The sequence below is a fragment of the Pollachius pollachius genome, assembly GCF_949987615.1.
Source record: "Pollachius pollachius genome assembly, chromosome: 18".
In the NCBI taxonomy this organism is placed as follows: Eukaryota; Metazoa; Chordata; class Actinopteri; order Gadiformes; family Gadidae; genus Pollachius; species Pollachius pollachius.
The window spans coordinates 10357676-10379867 of NC_136951.1; the positions used below are offsets into that span (position 1 = coordinate 10357676).

General features: G+C 44.0%; 2 protein-coding genes across 2 annotated transcripts in view; one reads left to right on the forward strand and one right to left on the reverse strand.

Moving 5' to 3' along the window:
• Positions 1-898: 898 nt before the first annotated feature.
• On the forward strand, positions 899-11984 carry LOC307089629 (kinesin-like protein KIF2A; the record flags this gene model as incomplete). Its single annotated transcript, XM_079755991.1, has 21 exons — positions 899-963; positions 1878-1968; positions 2744-2866; positions 3259-3313; positions 3729-3848; positions 4838-4938; positions 5030-5125; positions 5300-5354; positions 5700-5862; positions 6222-6312; positions 6528-6591; positions 6700-6791; positions 7130-7272; positions 7650-7854; positions 8142-8252; positions 8342-8409; positions 8607-8717; positions 9067-9211; positions 9619-9720; positions 10115-10250; positions 11100-11984. 21 exons carry the CDS (start codon positions 899-901, stop codon positions 11189-11191), a joined length of 2229 nt encoding a protein of 742 aa, XP_079612117.1. The 3' UTR covers positions 11192-11984.
• Positions 11985-17108: 5124 nt separating this feature from the next.
• pitpnm2 (phosphatidylinositol transfer protein, membrane-associated 2) overlaps positions 17109-22192 on the reverse strand; it is a gene marked incomplete at its 3' end in the record, with an annotated part of 30903 nt that continues 25819 nt past the window's right edge. Inside the window, exons 20-27 of the mRNA XM_079755911.1 lie at positions 21857-22005; positions 21267-21383; positions 20719-20835; positions 20306-20454; positions 19429-19578; positions 18631-18814; positions 18049-18177; positions 17109-17531 (exon numbers count right to left, since the gene is read on the reverse strand). Coding sequence (XP_079612037.1) covers positions 17109-17531; positions 18049-18177; positions 18631-18814; positions 19429-19578; positions 20306-20454; positions 20719-20835; positions 21267-21383; positions 21857-22005 — 1418 coding nt within the window. The remainder of the gene's footprint in view (positions 17532-18048; positions 18178-18630; positions 18815-19428; positions 19579-20305; positions 20455-20718; positions 20836-21266; positions 21384-21856; positions 22006-22192) is intronic.

The window sequence follows — 22192 nt, forward strand, 5'->3', positions numbered from 1 at the left end:
TGGTGGTTTAGCTATTCCAGATGTAGACCACACACACACATACAGACACACAGACAGACACACACACACACACACACACACACACACACACAGTATATGAGGAAGAAAGTTGATGTGTTCCACAGTGCAATCCAATAAAAGGCACCAAGTTGACTAATCATTTCCTATTAAGTATTGACTTCATTCATGATAGTAAATGATAGTACTGGAGTCAGGGACTCGGTTGATGGTTGGTTATAGTTCTCTAGCGCCATCGTCTGTCATTTGATGGTAACTACAACAAATATATCGCTCATATTGTACAGTGTTTGTGTGGTCATGCCTAAATTAATAGGAATTATTATAATACCTACGATTTATTTTTAAGTAAAATCAAAAAGAGAAAAAGCTAAACCAAGCTTTGGCCTATAATTGTTTGTAATATTCAACCAATTGAAAAGCATTTATTATTATTATTATTATTATTATTATTATTATTATTATCTAACCAATTATTATCTAAAAGTAAGTCATTTACAATACAGATATTTTCATTACTTAGAATAACTAATATGACTGTATTCATTCTGCTTTGGAAAAACAATAACTTGTGTGGGCTTTTTATGTATATGTTTATAGCCAATAAACTACATTCTTGTTTACTTTCTTGATCATTATGTGAACAATCATGAAACCGTTATTCTCATGGACATATGAGGAATATGCGATCATCAATAATACCCGAATAACCTTTGCAATTTAGAGAAAAACTCTTTGGGCGAGTCTCTAGCGCATGCGCTCTCCCACCCCTCGCTCCCGCTCACACTGACCTACCAGTTTCTGCAGCGCAACTTGAAGGAAACCGGGGCTCTAGCAGGAACACGCCCAGTGGCTCAATACTGGAATAAATCACATCGGCATGGCCGCTATTTTTGGGAAGATAATATTTGGCATATATGTGGACATCAAAAGAAGCGATGGTAGGTACACAACGCCTTCAATTAGGCCCAATGAAAATCGCGGAGCCAACCCATATTATAAGAGAAAATCGTGGATATCTCCAAGCTCCACCATCATCTTTGTTGCTGCCTGCGCCGTGGCCAACACCGCCGCCGATTTGGGGAGGATCGCTTGGGTTTCGGAGAGACGATTGCTTAGGATAAACCTCGTGTCTTTACAATGACTACAGTGACTCGGGTTGACTATTGACTGTCAACCACCGAGACGTGACTTAAAATTTCATTCACCACCTGTGCGGTAGTCTGGCCAAATAGGTCGGCTGTATTTTATTATCCCCCTCCACCCCACGCCATCCCTAGAGGACATGATCTTGGTCCCTACGCCAACGTGACCGGCGTTATGTATAACTTTCAACCCCTGAGGAAAATATTACATAGATGGCATTCAGGGATTCAGCCTGTTCGATGATTTTTCGTTTAAAGTGGCCTATTGGATCAGTAACCACCATGCATGCGTGTCCTGTCACTTGAGTGCAATTACTTTAAACCTCAAACCGCAAATGAAAGATGCTGCTATATTTAGGTTACTGAAGCTATTTCATGACACAGGCTGTGCCAGCTGCACAGTACAGTAGAACCATTAATTTCCGCCCAGAAATAGGCCATTTGGCATTCGGCGTCACGCTATGACAATACACTTCTGCCAGTGTACAAGTGGTATGTTAGTCACTGAACCAACAGCTGGATTGGAAGCAAAACGACGAAATAACGTTTTGCCACGGGAGTGAACGGGTTGTGATTCGATGCGCACACGATCAAAGGGTAGATCATTAGCATACTACGAGTGTCTGGGTCCGCTTCGATCATGCAGCAGCGAACACGCCTTGTAGCTCCATCATCTGGTGCCTGCTGTCTGCTTCTCTCCTCCACCACAGGCAGAATTCACCATGCGATGGTCACGGCTCTCAACGAGGAGAACGAGAGCGTGACAGTGGAATGGTTGGAGAATGGAGACACCAAAGGGAAAGAGGTGGGACTGAGGAAGAAGAGGGAGCTAAATAATGAAATAAGGGTTGTGCCTTTTGTACACACGTTGTCAATTGGGATTGGATTTCACTGTATCAGACACTCTTTCACCTTGGAATTTAAGTTTCCAGTTCATAATTCAAATCCAGACATGCTGTAGTTCCAGGCATATGAATCTATGCAGCAGTATAGCTATATTGTACTAGCCTTTCAGTGAAACATACCGTACTGACCATACATACATACTCATGAATAGCTGCTCTTGACTAGCTTTCATCTGATTGGTGGAGCCTGTAGCAAGATACCTGTCATAGCCTGGGTGTTTGAGCAGAATGTGAATGCCAATCTCACGCTGTTGCTCATCCATTAGTAATACAAGACAGCCACATAGTATCTCAGGATCATAACAATACAGTATTAGCCAAAAAAGTGTCAGGTAAAAGGACGCCGACTGAGCACCTTTATTTAGCATTGAGCATAATGATTTTCAGTAGGTTCAGATACATGTTATTTAGGAGTTAAGTGTGTTAATTTAATGAAGGGTATGTAAAGAGGATCTTGCGCCAGCATGCCTACAGGTAAGCTTGATACATACATATATTTAAATATCAGTTCAGAATACGTAGAAACATGTCTCATGTCTGTGAAACCAAATTTGGAACACTCTGGAACAATCAAAGACATATTCTCTACTCTACTCATTTCCTTTCAACCAAGGATATCTATGATTCACTGGGTGCAGTACCTGGATGGACTAACGTGGCTCCTTGTGCCCCCAGATTGACCTGGAGAGCGTTTTCGCTCTCAATCCACATTTTGCACCTGAGGAGGAGGTGCCACTGAGTCCAGAGACTCCTCCCTCCTCCACCTCCACCGCTGCCAAAGCCACCAAGCTGCCCAAGGTCTCCTCCTCCTCCCCATGCACCTCCAGTAACACCGTCATCTCCTGACACCATTACCCCCATCATCTGTCGTATTTCTGTTATATATTGTTAATGGACGGACGCAGGTTTACATTTATAATTGTGACGATTACTCAAAATGAACTTGAATAGGAATAGGAATGCCTAACAAATACTTTGAAAGCTTCATTGATTGGTTGGTTGTAAGATCACACACTTGGTAAATATAGTATTGCCGGTCAATGAAATGCGTTATTACGTTTCATGGCAGAGTATCAACAAACCTCTGAACTCTGGGCCATGTCAACCAGCCTTCATTTCAGTGTGATGATTGTTGTTCTAGCTAAGTAAGAGCGATTATAACAAATCGGTTTGTTTTCCCGATCTTCCAGAGTCGACGGACAATCGTTCCACCCAAGACTGAGAACCCAATGCGAGAGAACAGAGGTAGGCCCTCTGACACACCCACCATCACCCAGAGACGTACCGGCCTACATTAAGAGTCTTTACTCTTTTAACGTGCTTCTGTTTACAGAGAAAAGTGTGCGATAGAAGGGAAATGAGTTCAGAATGATCAATAAAGCACTTTAGTTGTGTTGATGATATACCGTACATTTCCGTGTTTGACCACTGCTTTTTCTACCTAAAAATACTGCATGTTCATCCCAACCGCCCCTCCCGAGATTATTATAGTGCTCTTATCTGATAGTAAAAAAGTGTTTTAATAACTAATAAATGTATGCATAATATGTTATTTGTCTATTAGAAGCGGTTAATAATGCCATTTATTTCATTTAAAGTAAACTGCCTGTGTGTGTGTGTGTGTGTGTGTGTGTTAACCTGACTTGTCCCCCACCTCCAGCTGCTTCGGTGGGCACCACCCGGGCCCGGCCCAGCCACCAGGTCCCGGCCAGCGAGCCCCCCCCGCCCGCAATCCAGCCCCCGCCCACACAGGCACAGACCCTGCTGCAGCAGCAGATGGGTAAACACAGAGACACACACACACACACACACACACAGAGACACCTCGTAATCACATGGGAGCTATCACAGTAGTAACATGTAGACACCGTTATAAGATAAGCACAGTAATATACGTAGACTATTTTATATCTCTTCTTGCGGAACTACATACATTAACATACGTAGACAGACACTGTTATAGAACTCCACACAGAACTCCGTACAGTAACATACGTAGACAGGCTGTGTAATAGAATTACACGCAGAACCACACACAGTAATATACGTAGACAGGCTGTGTAATAGAATTACACACAGAACCACACACAGTAATATACGTAGACACTTACAAAAGTACACAAAGAAGTAGACACAGTAACATATGTAGACACTGGTATAAAACCACACAGAGGAACATACTTAGACGCTGGGCAGAGCCAAGATGGCGCCGAGGCCCATAGCGCTGGATGTGTGCCTGTTTACCAGTCACCAGTGACCTCATGCCTCCCGGGCCAGATTGTGCTGGTGAGGCTGAAAGGCCCTTTGAGTCGGCCACAGGCTCAGCTTTTATCACTGCACAAGTTCTCCCCCTTCAGGAAAGCCTCCAGATTGAGCGTTGAATATAAAGAACTAACACACTTTATTTTAATATAAAACAAAATCGAGACTTAAACCAAGCTGTTTGATTGTGAGGATTTTTTTCTTTCTTTTCTCTTCCTTTTTCACTCTTCCTCTGTCTGTCACACTCTTTATCTCCCACTCCTCTCTCTCTCACCCACTATCTCTTTCTCTCTCAACCCTCCCTCCCTCCCTCCCTCTCTTTCCCCCGCCCCCTATCTCTCTCCCCCCTCCCTGCTCTTTCTCCCCCCCTCCCTGAACCTATCTCTCCCTCACTCCCTCTTGCTTACTCTCTCTCCATCCCTCTCTACCTATCCCACTGTCTCTCTCTCTCTCTCTCTCTCTCTCTCTCTCTCCTTCTCCCTCCCCCCCCTCCCTCTCTCTCTCTAGCGCGGAGAAAGTCCAACTGTGTGAAGGAGGTGGAGAAGCTGCAGGAGAAGAGGGAGAAAAGGAGACTCCAGCAGCAGGAACTCAGAGAGAAGAAAGCACAAGTGAGACTCTGATCTGATCTGTCGTTCATGTTCTCAGGGAACACTGCCCTGATTGGTTGCATTTCTTTTGTATTGTTGTCTGTCTTTGCAGGAGGTGGATGCCACTCTACCCAACTATGAGATCATGTGTATGATCAGGGACTTCAGGGCCAGTCTGGACTACAGGCCACTGAACACCACTGATCTGGTATGTCCTGTTCAACACAGCAGGTAGGATAGGGAAGGAATTCACCAGAATAGCCCAGTCTACAAAGCAATCGAATTAAGACTTTTGAGAGCTTTAGAGTGATTCCTATGGTGGTTAAAAGAGCATAGCATTTAAAGTCTGTCTGCGTCACAACTGTGTGTTTTGATGTTCCAGATAGAGGAGCACAGGATCTGTGTCTGTGTACGAGCACGGCCCCTCAATAAAAAAGGTTGGTAACACTTTATTACACTATTCAAGCAACGTCATGTTAACTGTAAACACCCTTATTATAACACTAATTATTAAAGGGGTAATTGTTTATCGCCAGCTAGAAAACCAACCCTTTAGTGACATCCCAAGTGGGAGTATCCACCTATCTGTATGATGAATAGATCAGCCTACCAGTTGGTACGGTCCAGTGGGCAGGCCGGTCTATTAATCATACATCTGGGTGACATCACACTCCCACTTGGGGAGTCACTAATGGAAAGATGCTGCTATAATAAGGCTGGGTGGGATCATCATCAAACCTGGTGATAGAAAAACATTGTCTCCATTCTCTCTCCTTGTTCAGAGCTGACCACAAAGGACCTGGACGTGATCACCATCCCCAGCAAGGACGTGGTGATGGTCCACGAGCCCAAGCAGAAGGTGGACCTGACCCGCTACCTGGAGAACCAGACCTTCCGCTTCGACTACGCCTTCGACGACAGCACCACCAACGAGATGGTCTACAGGTATAGCACGGGCACCACAACCCTTTTTTACAGAAATGGAATCAAGGTGCACTGTTGCTGTCAAATAAATTCAAATAAACTAGAGTTCATATTTGATTTAAAGTGCAATGTGCCAGGATCCGAGCCATCTTCAGATACATAGTACCTTATTTATTTAATGTACATTTTTGTGAATACACATATTTTCAATATTTATAATTTTTACATTTGATTTCCTAGCTGAATTTAGTTTTTTCTATATTTTAGCTGTGACAGTAGTAATTCAACGTTTCTTGTGATCAATAAAATAATCCGACTCTGAACCCGAATTCTAATGGATCGGAATCTGAATTCAAAAAGGCTCTCACTTGGCTCCCCAGGTTCACTGCTCGTCCTCTGGTTGAGACTATATTTGAAAGGGGGATGGCCACCTGTTTTGCGTACGGACAAACTGGAAGTGGAAAAACACACGTGAGTGTAATATATTTATATGCAGATGTGTATGTGTGACAGGTAAAGTATAAATGCTTAACATAATTATACATTTAAGATAAATATCAATTTAATGTTAAATATATTTCAGGAGGGGATTTAAGGGTTGCATTTAATCCAACACACACTTGGAATATTAGAAGTTCTGCATTCTGCCTCATTTTCAAGTTGTTTGTATGTGTCTCTCATTTCAGACTATGGGTGGGGATTTCTCTGGAAAGAACCAGGACTGCTCTAAAGGGATTTACGCCCTTGCAGGTCTGTATTCTACCTACATCCACTACTGCATTGGTTCACAGTACGTTTGAGTGGCTGTCAGCCAAGTTCGGATGTGTTAATCCTAAACCTCTTCTTTTCTTCTTTCAGCCCGAGAAGTGTTTGTCATGTTAGGGAAACCAAACTACAAGAAACTTGACCTACAGGTCTTTGCCACATTTTTCGAGATTTACAGCGGAAAGGCAAGTGCTGGAAATTGGCCCATCTATTGATGTTATGAATGATGTTTTTATATTATGAATTATGAAAGGTTTCTGTGTTCATCATCATACTCTTTTCATTATGGTTCATTCTATAATGTAATAAGATTACATTCTGTAATCTTATCATTGTTTTGCTTTTTACTACATTAGTATGAGGAAGTTCTTTACTCCTTCTTATAACTGAATGATCTAACTTCAAGGTTAGTGAAGGTTAATGAAGGTTCTAAATGAAGGTTTTAACTGCAATGTTATAAATGATTGTTCTAACAGTGAGGGGTATGTATGTATGTGCGTGCGTGCGTGTGCGTGTGCTGCAGGTGTTTGACCTGCTGAACCGGAAGGCCAAGCTGCGGGTGTTGGAGGACGGTAAGCAGCAGGTGCAGGTGGTGGGGCTGCAGGAGAAGGAGGTCAAGTGCACAGAAGACGTCCTCAGACTCATAGAGGTCGGGAACAGCTGCAGGTAAACGGCTAGGGGAGGAAACACATGATGCCTCACACACACCCGGTGGTACACACACACCTGGTTGTAAATACTGCTGTTCAACGTGTGAAAACATGGAAAGCGTTTTAAAGCTGCAGCAGGTAAAAAACATTCACACCCAGCATGTACTACCTGCCACCAAGCTATATGCTCCAAAAGCTAGGCTAGCCTTTGATTCGGGTTCGGAAAGTTGATTGACAGCCAACGTTTTTTCTCTTTGAGCTGCTCTGATTGGTTAGCAGTGGGCCTCGCTGTGAAACTGGAAAATCTCTGCAGTGATGGAAAACATTGAAAAACTATTGTAGAATACAGCGACTATTTCCAGCTGTTTCCAAATGGACCCGTCTCTCTCCCAGGACCTCAGGTCAGACGTCGGCCAACGCACACTCGTCCCGTAGCCACGCCGTGTTCCAGATCATTCTGCGGCGACGGGGCAAGATGCACGGCAAGTTCTCCCTCATCGACCTGGCGGGGAACGAGCGCGGCGCCGACACATCCAGCGCCGACCGGCAGACCCGCCTGGAGGGCGCCGAGATCAACAAGAGCCTGCTGGCGCTGAAGGTATTTAAAGGGCCAGTCACCCAAAAGGAAAAAGATGGTATGATGGTAAACGTATTTATGTTTGGGGCGCCCCGGTGGCTCAACGGGTAGAGCGCACCATATAGGCTCAGTCCTGATCGCAGCGACCCAGTTTTGAGTGCTGCCCGCGGTCCTTTGCTGCGTGTCCTCCCTTCTACCTCCCATACCTGTCTTTCTCACTCACAAATACGTAGTACTGTTTGGTGGTTTCGTTTTCCTTCTATCACAATTGATTAATTAGTATTATCTTTTCATGTTTTTGAACACAGGAGTGTATCCGCGCCCTGGGACGAAACAAACCACACACTCCGTTTAGAGCTAGCAAGCTAACGCAGGTCCTGAGGGACTCCTTCATCGGGGAGAACTCTAGGACATGCATGGTAGGTTATAACCATGGTACTAACTCACTAATATCACCATCGATACTATGGATGGAGGTTTAGTTATAACGTGATTTACTTCTTTCTAGATTGCAACTATTTCTCCTGGGATGGCATCCTGTGAAAACACACTTAACACACTGAGATATGCTAACAGGTATGACATGTTAATAACATCCTTAAACATACTGAGATATGCTAACAAATAGAACATGTCAATTACATCCTAATACACACAGAGATATGCTAACAGATAAGACAGATAGGACATGTTAATAACGGAGATATGGTAACAGATCATATCTGTATGTAACAATATTTACCGTTTACTATAATGTCCTCCGGTGTCTCCAGAGTGAAGGAGTTCGGGATCAGTCCCTCCGACATTCCCTTCGTCCAGAGCGGAGGCGGGGTTGGGCGTTCAGAGCTCTCCCCCACCTTTGAGTACGGAGACCTGGCCAACAGGTGACCTCTTCGTCTCTCACTCTGCACCCTATCCACTGAGTATCCACTGAGAAACTATTGCAGGCACCGACACAACTGTAGTCCCTGAACCCCAATATTAAACCTTAACCCATACATTAAAAGGGAAGTGAACCCAAAATCATTCTTGTTGTTGTTTAAACATGGTAATATGTACTTAATATGACATGGCCTTCAACAATAACCTATGCCATTTTGTAACTGCAACTAAAATAACATGTTTATTTAAAGAAAACAGCTGTCAAATTCTATATTTTTGCTTGTGAGAACTGTACGGTGCCCCGGTGTGTTGAGGCGTTGTTCTGACCCTCTCCCTCCGGCCTGTGTCCAGGACCAAGGAGCTGTCTCTGGACGGCGAGGGCCTGATGGACAGCCCTCTGGGGGACCACCAGGCCCAGCTGGAGGTCCTGGAGGCCCAGTGGGGCGTGGGCAGCTCCCCCCAGAGGGACGACCTCAAGCTGCTCTGTGAACAGAACGTAAGGCGCACACACCTGGACGTACACACACACACACACACACCTGGACGTACACATGGACGCACACACACACACACAGATACAAACGGACACACACACATATGGATGTAAACATACATGGACTTGCGCACACACACACTCGGAAATACCGTACACACACACACATGTGGAAGTACAAACACATGGACATATACACACACCAGCCTACACATGCACCCATACACGCTCAGTTGCACACAAGTCATGAAAAAAGACATGCACGGAGGCACACACACGGCCAAAGTATTGTGACTATTAAACAATGAGGCATGCGTAGAGAATAAAGACATGCGTGTCCTGACATGTGTGTACTTCAGTGTAGCGAGGGTACTCACTGAAGCGCCCCCTGGTGGTTGTGTGGTTCCCAGGAGGAGGAGGTGTCCCCACAGCTCTTCAGCTTCCATGAAGCCGTGTCCCAGCTGGTGGAGATGGAGGAGCAGGTCCTGGAGGACCACAGGGCCGTGTTCGGGGTACGCTCCACTAACCACCACAGGCTGCCCAACCCGGGGGTCGGGAGCCCACCGGGGGCAGCCTGATGCGCGTATGGGGTCGTGGGTTGACCGCTGACTCATAAGCTTTAGATATTTGATGAAACATCGGATACATAAATGTTTTCGATCGGTCTCATGAAGGTCATTGGGATGGTCGCTTTGTGAACGCGGACATTGTTATGGCAGGCTGTTAAAATGATGTACGTTGCTTTTATCCAAAGTGACTCGCAGTCAAATGTATAGTTCATCATTACTCTCACAGTAACAACTTCCCTCGGGATTAATGAAGTACTCTGAATCGAAAACACAGCTGTAGTTCACAAACCGTTTTGTGTTTTGCTCACACACACCCTCCCTGTCTCCCCACCTCCAGGAGTCTATTCGCTGGCTGGAGGACGAGAAGGTGCTTCTGGAAATGACGGAGGAAGTGGACTATGACGTGGACACGTACGTCACCCAGCTGGAGCAGATCCTCGACCAGAAGATCGACATCCTCAGCGAGCTCAGAGGTGAGAAGGGGCACAACATGATTTTATTTACTATTTAATCATGAGGAAGATGCTTTTATCAGCCTCCACTTGCATTGAAGCCTGAGATACATGTTGTTAATGATCAGGTAGGTGACAGGGCGTCTTACTAACGAGGATGGCTAAAGATCACGGCCGAGATACATGGGCAGGGTGACACTTCACTTAGGCAGGGCCGAGCAGAGTCCGTACACTGACTCATCTTTGTAGCGTTTGGTTGCCTGTATTGCCAGTACAACCCACACACAAGGTCAGCTTTACTGTGTGCATATTAGAACCCACTACCTTTTGGCTGGGGGTCGAACACTCTGGATCACTACATCGTCCCGCTGCCTCTTCGGTTAAAGCTCAGATGTTTTAAGAAGCCTTGGATACAATTAAATTAGTGAGGAAATGAAAGACGATAATTATAAGGGAAATAACTAGGGATAGGGATACTACTATGAAGTTATGAAGTACTTAAAAGTCACAATGTGTAATATATTAAACCCCTCTTAGTAAGTAGGCGGGGGACTTTCACAATTCAAAAAACCGATACAACAGTGTTGTCCGCTGTGCAACAGGCCGTGCAGCTGTGTGGCGCCAAGTGGCTTTCAACTATGAGCTAGTTTAAATATTACACATTGCGACTTTAATTGAGAACTACATACAACAAACATTACGAACCCTAACCCTACTTGAGCACTTGAATGTTCTGTCAAAGCAGGGGGGTTAAGTTTAAACTTTATATGGGATTTCCCATAACAAATACTTGACCCTCATTCACTTTATGTGTGCACGCAAAACTCCTGAGATTCCTTCTGACTCCTCTTCCTCGCTCTTCTCTCCCAGACAAAGTGAAGTCCTTCCGCTCCGCGCTTCAGGAAGAAGAGCTTGCCAGCAAGAAAATCCCCAGCATGGTCAAGAAGTGTCGTGCTCTATAGACACACACACACACACAAACGCATGCTTCTCCTCTGCCAACCGAATTTTCGGAAAAGCCATTTTTCTTTGCAGTACTTGATTTGCGATTTTTTACGTTACGATGTCATTCCTTCTATTGTCAATGCAACCTGACGATTTTTTATTGTATTTATTAAGTATTTTACAAGCACTTTATGTTGAGAATTCCGAGCGAATTCATTTTTAAACTGGATAACTATAACATATTGTTATTTGTTATGTTTTGGTTGTAATCCCTTAAATGCTGAATGATTTCTCAGTGTGCCGAAGCGCTTTTCACACACGTCATCTCACTTTGTTATTCCGACAGGATTTAAATCCACACTAAGCGTGATCTAAAAGGCATCAGTGTGTTTTAAAACCCGTTTTAAGATTCTGCGTTGTCATTTATTACTTTTGTGATCAATATTTCTTCTTATTTACCATCATCTCTATGAGACAGCCATTCATACGAAAATTCAATGGCAAAATGGTAAATAATGAGAGCAGCAGCAGCAACTGTAAAGTCTATTTGTTTTTATTCCACAGTACAGTCAATGATGAAGCAAGCTGTGGCCCACGGTTAAGAAAAGAAAAAAAATGTAATCTGATTGCATCAGATTATTTTACAGACATAAGGAACTAATATAAGTAGTAAAACAGATTACTCATACTCTGAAAGAAAGCAACACATGGACTAAGAGCCCCTCTTAAGAAGCATTGTTACTTATATTATAAAGTTGGCCCACACACAGTGCTCTTTCCAATGGTATTGAATGCTTTAAGAAGTGTAAAACAAAGGTTAATAAAGGTTCAGACCACCCACTTGGATTAAATGATACTGTGAATTTCTGATCGGAGAAGTTCTGTTTCTTTTTAAGCATCTGACTAAAGCGTGAAACTTTTTAATCAAAATACTTTGAACACTGCATATATCTAAAATATAATGATTATTGCCACCATATATAGTTTGAAAACCATGCATGTTATTTTTCCATGTTGACTAGTAGCCTAGTGAATATAGGTTATCGATTCAGTTCCATGTACAGAACTAATTTTAGTATTTGAATCTGGAATAATTATTCATATTTAGATTCAGACTGATCACATATCTAAGCCTTACGTGGTAGAAACTACAGGTAATGTCATAAGCGTTTTAGCCGCACTAAACATTGGTGTATTCTAATGCACGCTTTGAAGCATGTTTAATAGTGGCAATAATTATTATGATCTCAAATATAAGTATTATTGTTTTGCAGAATTTTCCCTTCAACACTGAATACATTAGGCCTAGACTCTACAGTTCAAGGTTGGACCAGTAAGATAATTTCCTATTAACCATGAGAACATTTATAATGCTTGGACAGGAATTTGATTACTTATTGATATATACTTCACTGCACAGTTTAACGAGATTGATGAATGACGTGAGTTATCAGGTTTTTAATACTTGTAGTCCGGCCCTTTAATTTGTAAACAATCCACGTGAAAAATGGATAAAAGGGCCAAGGCGGACATATGCGGTTATTTGAAAATTGTCCTTTTCACCGCTAGATGGCATAATTTCCTCAAAAAGTGGCCAATCTTACTGATTCAACATCAAACACAAGTTACGCCTCAAATCTAAATGGCATGCAGGCTGGTTAAAGAAATAGTATCTGTCTGGGGCTTCAATTAAACATGCACCCAATTGCTGAAAGAGAACCCATTCTACGTTAATTAGCAAAGGTTCTGTAAAATATTTCAGTTTGAAAAATAGTTCAGTCCATCATGCTATAAAATGTTTAGCAGTTGACCTTTGTAAAGACAGAGCAGAGGTCAAAACTGACTTTGAGTACAAACTTGTTTCATAAGTTGCGGATCTTATTAAATATGTGTTTTTTTTGGAGTGGCTGTGTTGATGAATTGATTACAGATTGTGCATTGTGACTGAGTACCTGCTGTGATGTTTGTTTTGCCTCGCCCCGACTTGAACAATAACATTAGACTGACTGACAAACAAATAAACAATAAAACCACAAACTCACTCTTGGTCCTATACGCAGAGCAACGGAAGGAACTGACCCGACAAAAACGGACAAACAAAAATGCTACATATTTCAAATATATTTCACCTGAAATGTCCATAATAACTCAAGTGTGTTTCGGTAAATAAATAGCTCTCCACTGTATGACTCCTACATATAGATCTTACTTTACAGTATCTACACTGAGACGACCAACGACCACAGGGTCTGGATCGCTAACGACCCGGACGGGACAGAGACATTTAACTCGGGACCACAAACCAGTCAGCCAGTAGGGGGACAGGTATGGCTGTATCCAAAGGTCTCCTCCACGGTGGACCTGAAAGCTCAACGCATGGACAATAGCCAAGCAAATTAAGAGAACCTAGATTTGTTTGACCACAACGCAGTGCAAACTCAGAAAAACATGCAAATAGACAAAACACGAGCAAATTAGGAATATATCTTCACAGTGGCGTAACATCATGGTGAAAGGCCTCGGTGCAAATATTGTTTTTGTGCCCCTGGACAGGACTTCCGAACGGGGGGGGGGGTCCTTTCTTTTTCTTCCTCCATGGCCCCGGTGCCACCGTTTGCACCGTCGATATTTACGCCACTGTATCTTGAAAACACCTTAGGCAAATTCAGACAAGCGAACACGATGCAGACCAATCACATCACGGAAACTGATATGGCTGCAACTACACCAAACGACAACAGAAGAGAATTCCAGAGGTCGATCATGATGTATGAACGCGTCTGGAGAGAGCAATAATATCGGAGTCATGCGATCACAATGTTAAAATAAACCCAAAACACTTTAATTTTAGCCCATTTAAAACACCACTAACGGATAGCTGACCTTGATAGCATCATGAAATGAAGAAGTTTCCAGACGTGTTCATCACTTTAAATTGTCCTCTGGAAGGGCTCCCCTGGCTGTTTGGTGTTGGGACTGAATGAGCAGGAGTCTGAATATCCAGCATGTTGTCAAATTGATGAAAATAGTTTTTTGCCTTTTGCATTGTCCATTTGCATTTGTTTTCTAAAGTTGCAGTGCGGTGTTGTCAAATTCAGGAAGACATTTTATTAATTTGCTTGCGTTTTGTCTATTTGCATGTGTTTTCTTTAGTTGCAGTTTTGAGCTCTCACAGCCACTCTCCTCTTCACACAGCGTGAACATCATAAAATGTCTGCCTTATCGACTGTTTCTATTTTGCTTTCTCCAAACCTCTATTTGCCATAGTATTTGTCATAGGTTTGTATACTAACATGCTTCAAATGCATTTTACATCAAAGTAGCTCTGATTAATCTGAAATACTACACTTAATGTGGCTAATATTGGACCTGAAGAAGGATATCTAGTTGTTGTTGTTTTTATAGTAGGCTATCTTAAACTTTAAAAATATGTATTCCTGTCAATATTTAAAATGTGATTTTAGGTTGTCACCCATTCTCGTACAAAGAGAATGGGTACCTGTCTACATTTTGGCACGTATAGTTACACACCCTTACAGCTACTTACATTATGTTCATGTCTTCACAAAATGTACACACGTGTGCCTACTAGCACATCACCCTGAAATTAATAAAAATAGCTTGTCATGCTCTACAAAGGTATTAACATGTATAAACATGAGATAATAACTAGATCTTCTGCCGTATAGTGCAAAAACATAACAATGAGGTTATACAGTTGAATTACTACAGCATTCCAGAATGGTTTTGGCTTTCATTGTGGCTTGAAACAAATTGCTAATTGTAAATTGTTGAGAATGATACAAAGACAGTAAAGACCTATAGGCACATCCATACTCTTGTCTATCTATTCATGGAAGCAGCGCTAGACAGCATCGTAGAAATAAAAGGGGGGACGAGGTACAATCATGCCAAAAGGACTTTCCACCGGGATCAACATTTGGTTCTGTTGCTTCACCACTGAACATCCAACTCATTTCCATTGAGCCTTCCAGTAAGGTTCATGAAGAAGATTGTGTCTGAAGTGAACTGTTCAAAGTCTCAAAATCTACCTGCCTCGTGGTTATCCTTTCACAACCAAGGAATCCGGTGTCACGGCCTTCAGCAGTTTTGTGAAAGCCTTTCCTGCCGAAAGTCCATGTAAAAATCCCCTTCTCCTGGGATCCCACTTCCCCATTCAGTTTGGTGGAATATAACAGCTATGTTTGTTGAATGTGTGGTCACGTGAACACCATCTAAAGTTAAAGCGCAGGAAACGCAGCAAAAAAAACTTGAGAAAGCACTACATGAGCAACGATCTCCCAGTAGCAGCAGCACATATGCACAATGGGAGACCACAGCTCCGCCCTAGTGGCGGACAAGAGGTATTGCAAGCAAATTACCAGATAAAGGGATTGTTGCTGTAGACTGTGAACAGTTTGACTTAAGTTCTAACGCTGCATCCCGTGTCCTCTGTCTTCCGTGACATTAGTTTGGTAACGTGCCATGTCGTACCATGTCTTGTGGACGTTAAGGCCTTGGGCTGGCCCATTTGGCCATTGAGAGGAGGAAATAAGAGCCGGTATCGGACCATAGGTAACAACGTCACACATACACATACACACAGGTTCGTCAACCTCGTAGCAGATCGACACCACTGGCCAAACTGGTAAAAAGATCCAGCGAAAGAGAGAAGCACTGAGTGTGTTGTAGTCTTTTTTTTTTTCTTCTAATGGTTATTTGTAGGTGTTGATGGTTTGGCAGCTGTCTCTGAGCCCAAGTTAGAAACTTGTGTATGTATTTCCATGGAAAGTGTGACTTTAAACTAAGTGGAAAATGGTTGGTTTTTAACCATGGACACAAGTAACTTAACTGGCATCTGTGATGGACTATCGGAACATGTTTAAACAAGTGTTGCTCTATAAATTGTCCTGAGCTTTTGTGTGTGAGTGTGTGTGTGTGTATCTTGCTTATGTGTGCCTGTCTTGTGTGTGTGTGTTTGTGTAAGAGAGAGTGTGTGTATTTAGGGGTCCCGTAATATGACATTTATTTAAGGCTTAGAATATATGAATAATCATATTTCTTTCCTAAAATGATCAGTGATGTTCTCTTAATGAAGGGATTACTGAGTGGTTTTGCTACAGAGGAATCGTCTCTATGTTTTCTACTGGTTTCATTATGACCTTAAAATTGCACACGCTTTCTCTTCTTGAATCTTCCGGTCTGTTCCGCTACTTCACGTTTAAAGGCTGTATTGACGTGAGCACTTTTAATACACGTGTTCTGTGTTCTGATAGCGCCAGCGTCTCCTCATGTTTAACTTATTCAGGAGATGGTTGTATCCAAAGCGACTTCTGCTTAGATACATGTAGGGCAGGTCAGGGTTGAGGTGCTTCTAGCTCAAAGACGTTGAGGATAGAACCCAGAACCCCTCGGGTATCCCGCCCCCTTTTGTTGGTTTTTGGATATAAACAGAATTCACATGAATGCAGCCCAGCTGATATTCCATTGGATCCTCAAACCCCGCCCCTATTTCCACCCCCCCTCAACATACACAACCCCGGCTGCCCCCCAACTAACCCTGTGATCATCCAATCAAATGTCATCTTCTACCTGTCCATTGTCCCTCCTACTTGTTACTACAGTACTGTGTCTCAGTCGAATCTTCCGCTCCCCCTACCAAGCATATTCACTCTCGCACGCACACACACCCCTACCTATTCTTAGATCATCCAAACACAAGTCCTTCTCTGCCTGTCCATCAGCCATCCTACTTCGGTACAGCAATGCGTGTATAGTAAGGTGTGACTGATCCTCCACCATGCCATATGCACGCACACACACACACACACACACACAAACCCCCCCCCCTCTAAGATCTTGTACAGCGCTCTGTGTCTCACTACCACCACCACCACTACCACCCCTGGCCCCTGGCCCCCAGTCCGGAGGCCCTCACTTGGGGCTGAGCAGTCCGCTGCTGCCCTCTCTGGTGCTCCCGCTGCGGCCCCAGCAGCCCGCCGCGATGCTCATGCTGCGCTGGGCCGTGCTGGCCACCGCCGACGGCGTGCCGCGGTCCATCTCGCACTGGCTCTGCGTGCGCTCCGTCCGCCCCAGCGTGGCGGCGATCGTCGCGGCGACGGGGCCGGAGGAGGCGGCGCCGGCGCCGCCTCCTCCGGCCCCGGCCGTCGCCCCCCCGGGCTGGGAGGAGAGGGTGCGGAACACGTGGTTGCGCTTGCGGAGGAAGTCGCCGCCGGCCGCGCCCAAGCCGAAGCTGCCCTTGCGGAGGACCATGCGGGCGCTGGCCGACTTGGCGGGCCGCGAGCGCTGGTTGTACTCCAGCTGGGCCAGGTGGCTGGCGTAGCCGTCCGGGATGAACTGGGGGGGGGGGAGGAGGAGGGGGTTAGGTGACTGTACAAGGGGCCTTGTACGCTCATTAATCATTCATTTGTTCATTCTTGTCTTCGTATACTCGTTGGTCCATGAATCGAGGTGTAGGTTGAGTGAATCTTGAATTTGTTCCAATCATGTGTTCATCTGCTCGGTTCGTTCACTATTCATGAACACATTGGTTCACGAATGAACACAGTGCTTCTTTCATTTGTTCAATCATTTGTTAATAAACTTAACTTGAATCATGTGTGTGTTTGCAGACTGTAAACTAATGGAAAATCCCCTTCTGGACGCACAATGATGAATTTGGACTTAAACTCGTCTTAAACAGGGTAAGACCGGCATACGTCAATTTACCAATATCTCAGGCATATCCCTTTATTAACTATAATATAATAATAACTTATTATTAACAGAGTCCCCAGTGAGGAGTATATGGAGGTGGTCCACAGTTACCAGATGGAGATGTTCCACAGTAAGAAGATGGAGGTGGGGGACATACCTGACACTGGCTGAGCATCTTCTTGGTGGCTCGTCCAACGATGTAGATGTGTGATGGAGAGAGGCCGATAGAGGAGTAGACTGAGATGTCTTTGGTGGAGCCGTAGGCCGCAAAGATCTTCATATGGGCCTGCACCAAGAGACACAGATATGGTTTATATGCTGTAGAGGTTTTCCAATGCATCTGTGGTGGCAATCTGGAGGAAAAGTGGCAACACACCTATTATACACACAGTAAGAAATCTGTTTATACAAAGCATGGCTAGATTTGTTATATATATTGTGTTTCTTTCACAAAAAACATGAGCTGATGTGCATTTTGTGAATGGAACCTACCTAATACTCTTCCCACCCACATACGCCTTGACATCCGTACCAGCAAATAAAACATACACTGCTCCTAAAACGACGCTATGGTAAACCATATACTGCATGGCTCCTGCAAACATATGTATATCCCTAACTACAACCATGCATCGGAAAGTAATACCTTGCATGTGCAAACTTACCCGGCAGCACAGCGCTCTCCTCCCGTTCTAATTCTAAAGTCTACATTCAGCCCTAAACCACCAGCCATAAGTACCTCACAGATGAGGGACTTGAGGAAGTTGGCCTTGTGGCGCAGCGGGTCGTGGACCAGCCCCTCGCAGAAGGACACGATGCCATGGGGGAAGTTGTGCTGGGACAGCCACGCCACCACCCTCTGCTTCTGCATGTCGGGACGTCCCGTCACGTACACGATCAGGTAGCCCAGGTCCTGCCAGTGCCTGGGCACAGCGAGAGTACCATCAGAGCGGGAAGGTAGTGTTCTGCTCTGAGATGGACTAACTCTGAATCTAGAGCGGAGAACTGCAGTGTGTACCGTGTATTTTGTAATAAATTATATTGTAAAAAAAATGACCATCTTTTCTATAAGTTAGGTTAGACAAAACCTCTTAATCTTATCTTGGAGAGAAAAGTTTGTGATTTTGAGATTGTTTTTAAGGTAAACTATAAATAAGGTACAAATTGGCTGATTACGAGATGAATTGATCAATGGATGAATAGATCACAATAATAATTGATCACTAGATGAATGAGGCCCTAGAGGAATTGCTCACTAGACAAATTAATCAATAGATGAATTGATCAGCAGATAACTAGGGCTTACATACATAAGTGGAAGAGGTGTGCCCCACCAGGCCACATACACAAAGCCATGTTTTGACAAATGTACACAACACTAAAGTAAGTAAGTAAGTCGCTTTGGATGAAAGCATCCGCTAAATGCCCTAAATGTAAAGGTAAAATGTGATGTGCGTGTGCATATGTGTGTGCGTGTGTGTCTTTGCGTGCGTGAGTGTGCGTGGCGTGCCTTAGTATTCCCCCCACGGGTTCTTACCTCACCACGTCCACGGCCCCGGCGCGCACCTTGGGGTCGCTGCCCATGATGGACACGCTGGCGGCGAAGGAGCCGTCGATGCTGAACACCACGAACTCTGTCCCCTGGGGCAGCACCGTCAGGTAGCTGTCTGCCGACGTATGGTCCCCCCTGGAACGAGCACACACACACACATACATGAAGATACTGTACACACACTGTCCCCTGGGGCAGCACCGTCAGGTAGACATTATGTGTGTGTGTGTGTGTGTGTGTGTGTGCTCGTTCCCCCTGGAACGAGCACACACACACACACACACACACACACACACACACACACACACACACACACACACACACACACACACACACACACACACACACACACACTCACACACAGATACACACACACGAATTCATACATACAAACATACACACGCAAACAGAAATACACAAACACAGACACACACACATACACACACACACACACACACACACACACACACACACACACACACACACACACACATACAGACACGCACAAACCCACACCCACACACACATACAGACTGACACAGACACACACAATAACGAAGAGGGGACAGACAGATTCAAAAAGTGCAGAGTAATCAGAAATTGGAGACTGCAGAGAGATGGGGAGTAGACAGGGGGAGATAAATATAGAGAGGGATAGAGAGGGTAAGGGAGATGGAGAAAAATGTGAGAATGATGAGAATATTGGAAAAAGAGCTACGATGACAGAGAAACGGAGGAGGAAGAAAAAAAGGAAAGACCCATTTTTTAGCGAGTAGAGAGTACTGGAGTCAGAATAGCAGGAGGGGGTCCTCTGTGGAGACCAGGAGAAGGCGGTTATGAGACAGTGGTTGTCGGTGCTCACCGGACCACCATCTTGACAGGGTAGACCCCGGTGCTGAGCCTCTTGCTGTCAGGGATGGTGTAGGAGATCCTGCCGCTACTGCTGGTCAGCTGTGTGTCGAAGAACACCCACTCCCCAGACGGGGGCTGCGTCATGATGTGGATGTCAATCTAAAGACAGAAAGGACAAAATATCCCCCAAAAAAACGAAAAAAAACAAATCTTTTAGTGATGACAACAAGATGGGGGAACTCCCAAAGTATGATTTTATTTTTCAATATTTCAATATTTCCATATTTAAAAAAAAAAGAAGCTACTTTTTGAATTCAACTGAGAAAAAACTGCAAAATAAACAATGCTTTCATGTAGGTCATGTTTGGACATTTGGAGTAAACCATGGGGCACTTGCTGGTGCTAGGGGGGCTGGATGACTACCTTCTCCCCAGTGAGTGTGACCATATCCAGGGGGCCGTACATGAAGCGACCGGTCACCAGCTGGGCTGCGTCCTCAGAGAACACTGCGTCACACACGCGATGGTTGGCCGTGACATTCTGAATGAACAGCAAAAATCAGCCATCATTTGTTATTGCTTCACTAACAGTGTATGGTAGAAGGCTGCCCTGGTTTCTACACCCTTGAAACTTGTTAGGTGTTTTAAAACAACACTATTTCTGATTTTTAAAGAAAGTGAAAGGTTGTTTGCACAAACTTACATGCAAATCGCATTCTGTGACACATTTCACTTCTTTGAAATGTGTCACATTTAATATAGTTAAGCTAGTATTTCCTATTACAAGTAAAGTCGACCATTCAATTACACAGAAATGTAATAAAATGTATTAAATTAATTAAAATCATCATCATTTGTTCAACCATAATTTCAACAAAATTGACTCCTAAACTATCAGCTCTTGATTTTACATGTTTTTGATAAGCATTTTAAGGTTGCGTTGAGAAGGGAAGACAAGGTGTTTTTCCGTACCCTAATTTTGACCTGGGTCCTTTTGCGAATCCACTTCTCCCGGGGTTTAGAGGGTGTGAACTCTGACACCTCTTTGCCGTCCAGCTCCAGAATACTGGCGTTCTCATGCCTCATCACCTGGACAACCAAATCACCAAAAACCATTACAAACAAGGAGTCATATGAAGCCATTTTTGGGAAAAGCTTTTATCACTGAGAACTAGTTATTATGAACTAATACAAAGGAAATTGGAAATTGGAAAATAATAATAATAATTTAAATGTAAAATAGTAAATATAAAAATGATGATAAAAAACGATAAATGACTCAATCTAAAATAACTAGTTCTCACTGAGAACTAGTTATTATGAACTAATACAAAGTAAATTGGAAATTGGAAAATAATAATAATAATAATAATAATAATAATAATTTAAATGTAAAATAGTAAATATAAAAATGATGATAAAAAACGATAAATGACTCAATCTAAAATTCATGATGACTAAATGTTAAATGTAAATATTAACTAAATGTAGAGGTAAAAATGGGGCGGGGGGAGGGGAGGAGGGGTGTCTGTGTTGTCGTGGTTGCGATGGGCGGTCCGCACTTGTCGCAGGATGAAGGCCACCACGTCGGTGGACTCCCAGTAGGAGGCGTGGAAGAGGTGGGGCAGCGCCACGGTGGGGAATGCAGTCAGCGCGTCGGGACAGTAGAGAGCAAAGTCTATCCTCTTGGAGCCCCACCAGTGGGACGCGACTAGGGGGGGGGGGGGGGGAGAGAGAGAGAGAGAGAGAGAGAGAGAGAGAGAGAGAGAGAGAGAGGGAGAGAGAGAGAGAGAGAGAGAGAGGGAGAGAGAAGGGGGGGAGAGAGGGAGGGGGGGAGAGAGAGAGGGAGAGAGGAAGAGAGAGAGAGAGAGGGGGGGGGAGAGAGAGGGGGAGAGAAA